The sequence below is a fragment of the Brienomyrus brachyistius genome, unplaced genomic scaffold (genome assembly GCF_023856365.1).
Source record: "Brienomyrus brachyistius isolate T26 unplaced genomic scaffold, BBRACH_0.4 scaffold50, whole genome shotgun sequence".
Lineage (NCBI taxonomy): Eukaryota > Metazoa > Chordata > Actinopteri > Osteoglossiformes > Mormyridae > Brienomyrus > Brienomyrus brachyistius.
In genome coordinates, this window is record NW_026042325.1 from 2,117,367 (window position 1) to 2,126,555 (window position 9,189).

General features: G+C 43.1%; 1 protein-coding gene across 1 annotated transcript; it reads left to right on the forward strand.

The window, feature by feature from the left end:
* The first annotated feature begins 616 nt into the window (after positions 1-616).
* LOC125723519 (tubulin alpha-1C chain-like) lies at positions 617-5,738 on the forward strand. Its single transcript, XM_049000168.1, has 4 exons — positions 617-776; positions 3,716-3,938; positions 4,022-4,170; positions 4,637-5,738. Exons 1-4 carry the CDS (start codon positions 774-776, stop codon positions 5,609-5,611), a joined length of 1,350 nt encoding a protein of 449 aa, XP_048856125.1. The 5' UTR covers positions 617-773; the 3' UTR covers positions 5,612-5,738.
* Positions 5,739-9,189: the final 3,451 nt, after the last annotated feature.

Here is a 9,189-nt window from a genome sequence, read left to right on the forward strand (position 1 = left end):
AGATTTCAAAGGGCCGCAGTGGGTAATTTTAGTCAGGACATCAGGGTGCCACCCCTGCTCTTTCAAAAGATGCCCAGGGGTCCTTTATGATCATTTCGCATTGTTTTAGCCTTTCTCTGTTTGAGGCGATACTTCATGCTATACGCGTAATTTATCCCAAACCAACCTAAGATTTTAGTTTTTTGTTACTAGAGCATTTTGTGGCGTTACTTCTGGTTCCCGTTTTCTAAGAGCCGTCAAACGATTGCAGTTTCCTGCCAACCGAAAAGCCCTCATGTGACTCTTCGAGGCCCTCCCTCGACATTATTGCAACACTAGAACTTTAAAAAATATTCGCTCACACCAACGTTTAAGATGAAAACTTCAGGTAAACAGTAGGGAAAGCGAGGCTGTGATTCTACTGATGAGCTTCAGACATTTCCAGCTATTTCATTGCTTTCTTCATTCAAATACTGCTTACTTACGTAAATGGTAATATTTCCGGACAACGTACATTCCGACAAGTCGACAACTATAATTCAAAATTTTAAACGGACCAATAGCGGATATCAATGGTTTTGCTTTCGACCAATAGAATGGGGCTATGAGCGGAGGGGCGAAATTTAGTTTAGTTCGCTCCGCCTCTTCGAAAACTTGTCAGTTAGTATAAATTGCCCCACCCAGTTACTTCACTAAACTTCTCACTATAGACTCCTAATCGGTCTTTCAGTGAGAGTCGCATATAAAAGTTGTTTTAATTCTTCATATTCGCCCCAGATCGTTTCTGCCTTATCATGGTAAGTGTGAATCCATCTTCATTATTTTGTGTTAAACGTGAATTGTTCGATTATTTTTAATTTTGATTGCTAATTAATACTACGGTTTCAGAGTGGTGATGTATCCGAAGTCTATCCCCCGTGCGGTCCGCGGTAGTGCGTGTTTAGCATTCCAGGCCCTTTCCAAATGCGTAGGATTATTGTACGTTCTTTAAACATCAGTTATTGCGCCAGAGATGAGATCTCCTTTTATGGCTGTCCTTTCGCCTGCCGCACCTATCTTGTAACGCTAATCGGTATTTCATAACTTTAACTTATCACCCCCCCCCCCTTCCCCGTAAGAATGGTACCGTGTCGCTGATTGCGACATCACGTGCTCCCCGTGACCCGAGTTTACCGGCGGTTAGCTGCTCGCTCGCCGGCTGACGTTGAACATGAGCGCGCTTTCGCCGTCCACGGTGACACATGTAGCACATGTACACTTTTCTCCGTGTGCTGTACTAAATAGGCGACTGTAGTTTGTCGCGCGTCCAAGTTAAGTATGGATTCCAGTTCAGTATGCTGTCTCACCTCAGGCAAACGAATCCAGCCAGTTGTAGTGGTCGAAAGTCTTGAAGATGCTAAAGCTATTCGTTTATTATCTTTCACATTTGATACCATCTGACTTAATGGTCATAAATGGCCTTTGAGGAGATGTTTGCAAATTCTAAATTTATACATTTTAAAATGCTTCCCTTTTAATAAAGATCAAGTGCTCTTCATTCATACTGCTGCACCTATTAATTCCCAAGAGGGATGATTTAAGGGGAGAAGGGTACCCCGTGTAAGTGGCTGTGTACCCTGCAATCTAGTAATTGCCCTGTCTGTCACTTTTAATTGTGCCTTCTAGTGATTTTATAAAACATCGCTCATTGCCTGTAAAGTTTTTGGGATCATAGCCAATTCTTAAGCCAACAAGATTCCTGAATCAAGATGTATATTTTAAAAAATTCTGGAAAAAAAAGAGGGCTTTTAAACCACAAATCCTCAAAGATTTGTAAGGCTGAAATAAAGTCCAGAAGCTCTTGTCATGGGGCTTGTGCTTAAAAACTGGCTGCATTGTTTTGGTGAAGGATTTATGGAGCAACACTTCAAGGGTTAGTTTTATAAAAATTTGGTTCTCAGCAGTTGCAGCCAAAGCCTTTGTTCAGCTAAAACCTGCTGACTCTTAGGTGCCGTAAGGGGATTACCAGTGGAAAGAACAATTGCAGTATTGTTACTGCTTAATGCCAGGCTGTGTCACACATCAATTTACATGGTTGAATGTGCAGCACTATATACATTTCTATGGTCTTTGGTATGTATGTGTAATACTAGCGCTATATCACTGTGGCTTTACACTTGTGCAGTGCTTTAGGATATTCTCTCGTTTGCTTTTATAGATGTACTGTGAGCAAAATTTGGGGGCAGTGCACTGTGGGGGGCGGGGTTTAAGGGTCTTGCTCAAGAGTTCAACAGCAATGTGATTTCTGCAAAACACAAGATTCGAACTGGCAAACCTTCCAATGTTGTGCAAAGAAGTCTGACCCACTGAGCCACATACCACCCTGGTGGTACCTGGAGTAATCCATGGTGTGATGTTCCTTAATACCGAAAGTTTGAAGTGCATGTAACTGGAATAACGGCAGCCTTTTTAAACCAGGTTCACCTTATGCTTCAAAGTATGGCCTCTAACTGCAGAAACTATTCGGGTCTCTGGGGTGCATATGATCACTGGCATGCTAAATCATGTGGCGCAGGCCTTCCTGTTTTCTGTAGTCCAGGGACTTTTAAGGGGCGTTAGGTTGTTGGGTGTCCACACAGCACCCTCACCAGCACTCATGAAAGCAAAAAATGTCAAAGGAATTGGGGTGTGTACACAGCCCAAGCTTGCCTGCCTGTAATAACACCAAACTGGGTTTAGATGTCTCCAATTACAACTTGCATTATTTGTAGTGCTGGGCGGTATACCGGGTCATACCGAAAACGGTTTGAGTATGATATGACCTTTTTATATACCGCAATATCGGTTTAAATAGCGTTCGGATAGTGGTGCAGCTGGAAACTTCAAGGGGGACCTTCTTTCTCTGCTTCTCTGCTAAAAATGTCCCGCGAAAGACCGGAAATGGAAGATGAAAATGAGACACTGGGGTTGTGAAATTGATTCTCAGATACTAACTTTTATTGATTAGTATCTGATTAGAAACTCATTCACCCTTATTGATGCCGACAGTGTGGTTTTGGCTCATTCACCGCACTTCACTCGGCACCACCATCGCGCAGATCCTCTCCTCAATAGCCGCTGAGCGCATTCACACTGGTTAACGCGCACATACCGAGTTGGCCGGACATTGAATATGCTGCAGTTGAAGGCACCTCGCAAAAAAAAAAAAAAAAAATCTGCAGAAGTGCCATTTGGAAGTATTTTGCGGACGAGCATGGAAAGGCTAAGGATGTCGATTAAGCCTCTATGCAAACACTGCTACAAAGTTGTGGCAACAAAGTCAAGTAGCATGTCAAACTTGGCGAAGCATCTTAAAACCCGACAGCCTGGTCTTTATGAGAAATTTCGCGTTCCAGCAGCAGTGAACTATTGAACACTTATGAAAAATGTTAACTTGGCCAGCGCACACCTTAACATCAGCCGTTTATATGCAGTTAGCCAATAAACGTATTATCATTAAGGTAGCGGATAGGTGCAATGGCTAATAATGAAATAATAGTTAGTGGCAAAAATGTAAAACAAATGTGTCCTGTAAAATGTGGTAAACGCCCAGTCATACTTAAAAAAAAAAAAAAAAAAAAATATACATTTTTGGTCATACCACCCAGCTCTATTTGTTCATAAGCTGTGGTACTCTGAGTAATACAGCGTGGCAAATGTTTGCATCTCTGCTTTGAAAGAGTTTGATCATACTCTCTCTCTCCCCCCTGTTGTGCAGCGTGAGTGCATCTCCATCCACGTTGGCCAGGCTGGTGTCCAGATTGGCAATGCCTGCTGGGAGCTCTACTGCCTGGAGCATGGGATCCAGCCGGATGGGCAGATGCCCAGTGACAAGACCATCGGAGGAGGGGATGACTCCTTCAACACCTTCTTCAGTGAGACGGGAGCTGGGAAGCATGTGCCCAGGGCTGTCTTTGTGGATCTTGAGCCCACGGTCATTGGTAAGCTCTCTTCCTGGGCACATTGAGTCAGTGTAGAACCCAACTTAGCCTCTTTGCTAATGATTACATTTGTTCCTTCTCAGATGAGGTACGTAGTGGGATCTACCGGCAGCTGTTCCACCCTGAGCAGCTCATCACTGGCAAAGAAGATGCTGCCAACAACTACGCCCGTGGACATTATACCATCGGCAAAGAGATCATCGACCTGGTTTTGGACAGGGTCCGCAAACTGGTGAGAGCCCTATACCATCCTTTCATCCATCCATTTTCCAAACTGCTTATCCTACTGGGTCGTGGGGGGTCCGGAGCCTATCCCGGAAGCAATGGGCACGAGGCAGGGAACAACCCAGGATGGGGGGCCAGCCGATCGCAGGGCACACTCACACGCCATTCACGTACACATGCATACCTATGGCCAATTTAGTAACTCCAATTAGCCTCAGCATGTCTTTGGACTGTGGGGGGAAACCGGAGTACCCGGAGGAAACCCCACGACAACATGGGGAGAACATGCAAACTCCACACACATGTAACCCAGGCGGAGACTCGAACCCGGGTCCCAGAGGTGTGAGGCGACAGTGCTAACCACTGCACCACCATGCCGCCCCGAGCCCTATACCATATTTATATATTTACTCTCTTCCAGTCCTCCTCCTTCCTCTAGGTTTTCCTCAAAACTGTTCTTTCTCTTTCTCCAGGCTGACCAGTGCACAGGTCTCCAAGGATTTCTGGTGTTCCACAGCTTTGGAGGTGGTACCGGTTCTGGTTTTACCTCCTTGCTGATGGAACGCCTGTCTGTCGACTACGGCAAGAAGTCCAAATTGGAGTTCTCCATCTACCCCGCCCCTCAAGTGTCCACAGCTGTGGTGGAGCCCTACAATGCCATTCTAACCACCCACACCACCCTAGAGCACTCTGACTGTGCCTTCATGGTTGATAACGAGGCCATTTATGACATCTGTCGAAGGAACCTCGACATTGAGCGTCCAACCTACACCAACCTCAACAGGTTGATTAGCCAGATTGTGTCCTCCATCACTGCTTCCCTGCGATTTGATGGTGCCCTCAATGTTGATCTGACAGAATTCCAGACCAACTTGGTGCCCTACCCTCGTATCCACTTTCCTCTAGCTACTTATGCCCCAGTTATCTCTGCAGAGAAGGCATACCATGAGCAGCTAACTGTAGCTGAGATCACAAATGCCTGCTTTGAGCCGGCCAATCAGATGGTGAAATGTGACCCCCGCCACGGCAAGTACATGGCCTGCTGCTTGTTGTACCGTGGTGACGTGGTGCCCAAAGATGTCAATGCAGCCATCGCCACCATCAAGACCAAGCGCACCATCCAGTTTGTGGACTGGTGCCCCACTGGTTTCAAGGTTGGCATCAATTATCAGCCTCCTACTGTGGTTCCAGGTGGAGATCTGGCCAAGGTTCAGAGGGCTGTATGCATGCTGAGCAACACCACTGCTATTGCAGAGGCCTGGGCTCGCCTAGATCACAAGTTTGATCTGATGTATGCCAAGCGAGCCTTCGTGCACTGGTATGTGGGAGAGGGTATGGAGGAGGGAGAGTTCTCTGAAGCTAGGGAGGACATGGCAGCCCTGGAGAAGGATTATGAGGAAGTGGGAGCAGATAGTATGGATGGCGAAGAAGAGGGAGAAGAGTATTAAGTTGTATATGAATGTTACTGTCTTCCAAACCTGTAAGCCTCTTTCCTTTCAGTTTTGAACTATTAATTCTGTCCCAGACATTCTCTTGTTTGAACACTTTCCTGTTGTAATAAATTAACTGCCTTTTTGTCTGAGTGCTGTCTTTTTTTCCCACCGTAGGAACAGTTGGCCTTGCAGTTTGACGCTTTCCGAATAGTTGAGTTTTTCCTTGAGTAGTGCTGTTCCAGTCCCATCTCTGCTCTTTGTGGGGTTTGCTTATTTTCCTTCTGGTGTTCTGGGAGGGTAATTGGCATTCTTGAGTTGCCTGGAATGTGTAGCTGTATCTACCCTGTTACTTGGACCCCATCTAGCAGGTACCTTTCTTTTGGTCTTCTTTTTGCGTGACATGCTGATACGAAATGATGAATTGTGAATATTTGATTAGCAGAACCCAGGGCATGCGTTGCCGAATCGTTAGGCCTGAATTAAACTTGTATACTTCAGCGTGGTAACAGGAAGACAGCACACAACCTGTGGAAAGGAGAATTTTATTTTTTTTTGTGATGCTGACTAAATTTTCAGAAAAACATAAGGTCCAGGTGCCGTTGGTCAACATCTCAAACCCCAGAGTGTCCCGAGTCGGTCACAGCATCCCTTTTTTCCACATGCTATCCCAGCATTCATTGCACTCTGAAAGGTTTACGTTGCGGGGAGCTTGTGATCCCAGACACTGCTGTCAGTCGGCTTATGTTGCCTTTATATGTAAATTAAAATTTCCTTAATGCAGTGTCGATTTTAAAGTCTTCATTAAAGAGCAGCAGCTGTTTACCATTAATAACCGCTGGAAGTTTAACAGTTCTGGGGTTAGCGCCCCATCCTGGGTTGTTCCCATCCTTGCACCCATGGGCTCCGGCCTTCCATAGTCCTGAACAGGATGAACAGTAATATGGATGGATGTATATTCAGGCATATGAGAGTTTTATTTTACAGAAGAAATGATTTATCATTGATTAGACATAAATCAAGTTGCACTCAAGATATAATGTATACCAGCCTTGAATTATTAATATCACTGACCACTGGGTAGTTTGTCTCGACTTGGATCCTTATTCTTTGTATCTGAGATTTAAAAGCAATGAACAATGAACATCATGAATAAATAAGAAATTACTGGCATTGATGTGGAGACATTCTGATCCTAGTTAAGAGCTGCATTCTGTCATAAAAAAGACAAATACATGAAAATTTAAGAATCACAGCAGAAATTATATTTATAAAATGGTATAAATAAGCCTTTTGTCAATTGAATTTTGCAATAAACGTTTTGACGGGTTGAAATGGTGTTCTGTATTGAGTTATTGAGTTGAACAGTATTTCCTGTGTTCCTCACTGGAACTGTAGGTTGCTCTGTTTTCCGTTGCATTTAAATTTTACAGTTTGCGAGGAGTTTGCGGGAAACTATCTTGCTCCATGTGAAGAAAAGGGTCGAACCAACAGAATAAAGTGGCAAAAAAACCTGAGGCTGTATATAGTCCAGTATCTAATTACGCATTAGAGTGATACATGCACAATGACCCAGGCTCTGCTCCAGGTCTGTCCTGGGGGTCTGGGACGGAGTCTGATGATTCACTGCAGCCTGCTGCTTTTATTGTGCATGTGCTGGGACAGAATGGCAACCTGAGACACCACATGCTAGGCAGAGGAGCCCCAAGGGAGCCTTGCTGGATGGGCGGCCATTACTTACACCAGCTATGGTCTTGTGGGGCGATTTACAGAGCATAGTTTCTCAAAAATCACGTTATTCTTGAGTATGGTTTTTACTGATCATGCTATGAAGGACTAATGGTTTTAGATCGTGAAAACGATTCCCATTTTTATATAGGCATTTTATGGAGGCATAATGGTGATGGGGACATGTAGGATTATGAAAGATTCATCTGAGTAGTGTGATAAAATAACATTAAATTGGCGTAAAAGTATTCAGGCAAGCGTGCCATTAGCACTGAAAAGAGCTAAACCACGCTCAGTTTCAAGTATTAAAGCAGAAACGGTATAATGAAAATAAAATGTGAAATCTTTTTCAGTCGTATTTACTTTATATTCCTGGGTCCACTGCCAAAAAAATGACCATCATCTGACAATAGACTGATGGACACTCATCAGAAAAAGATCCTGTAGAATTTACAGTAAATAAGAACTTGATCATTCATTGATTGTTCATTCATCCTTTCTGTAAGTTTTGTTCTATTGTATTGAAAAACAATGCTCATCCTCCAAGTCAGTTTTGAGAATGAGAGTGGGAACAGTAATATTTTCTTTCTTAAAGCCAGATTTATACAGGAATATGATACATCCATTCACTTCACAATTGCTTATCCTGAGAAGGATCAGGAGGGGGCAGTTGGAACCAAATGCCAGGCAGCTTAGGGCACAAGGCTGGGGTGCATCCTCATCGTGATGCCCTCACAGGGCACATGTGCACTGAATCATACACTATTTCACAATTAAAAAATATCAGTTTCATGTCTTTCTCGGGGTGGCGCAGTGATTAGCACTGTTGCCTCATGCCTCTGGGACTAGCATTCGAGTCTCTGCTGAAGCTCAGTATGTGTGGAGTTTGCATCTTCTCCCTGTGTTGTTGTGAGGTTTCCTCCTGGGTCTCCAGTTTCTCACACAGTCCAAAAATGCATCAAGTTTAACTGGAGTTACCAAACTGCCCACAGGCAAAAAAAAAAGATCCCTTTGGCCTCTGACTGCCTGCAAATTTACAAAACTCACACATTTGAACATATATATATATATACATTTTTATTACGTGGCAGGCACTTCATGTTGTACAGGTGATGAATACAAGTGTCACTGTCGCAGAGTTTGTAAATATTTCTTTAGGTGAAATTTACTGGTTGGAAATGTAAAAAATCCACAATATTCCCAATGATTAGAGCAGAAGATGTGAGCATCATTTAGGCTATTATTGAATCTCCTATGAATCACTTGTCCTGAATTATTGATGAACACAAGGATATGAAGCAGGTAACTGTATCTTGATTTATGAAGTGAAGTCTGGCTGGTAATAACTTAGCAAAGACATCAAGCGGTTTTTTTGTTTTTTTTTTTTGGTCATTTTCATGTCACTGACTGACACAGAAAGTGATAACTGAGCCCTGAACAAAAGATTACGTGAGTTAATTTGAACCAGGACAGTGCTACTGAAAGCAATGGTGTTATATATTATTAAGGAACAAAGTATCTGAAAGCAATTTTACTTCTTTCAATATTGCCATTTCTGTATCTGTAATGTGTTGAATCACTAAAATGTAGTATATTGATAAAACTATTGTTATTATTATTATCATCATCATCATTTTCCTCATCATCAAGACGACTCCTTAATAGGTTAAAGCATTTAACCAGAATTAGTCAATAATGCAATGTCACTTCCAGCAATGTATAACATTTATAGCTATTTAGTGTAATTGCTGCTGTGTATTTAATTTAATATAGCACGTGAGTTATATTCCAGTTTTTTTTTTTTCTTGTAATACAGAACATTTCATTTAGGAAAGACCAAAGAGTGTGGTTCTCCCTGGACAATCCAC

Excerpts from the sequence above, each read along its gene's own strand:
- LOC125723519 (XM_049000168.1), top strand. Across the intron at positions 3,939-4,021 it reads TCTTGAGCCCACGGTCATTG|ATGAGGTACGTAGTGGGATC; the intron begins GTAAGCTCTCTT and ends GTTCCTTCTCAG. Across the intron at positions 4,171-4,636 it reads TGGACAGGGTCCGCAAACTG|GCTGACCAGTGCACAGGTCT; the intron begins GTGAGAGCCCTA and ends CTCTTTCTCCAG.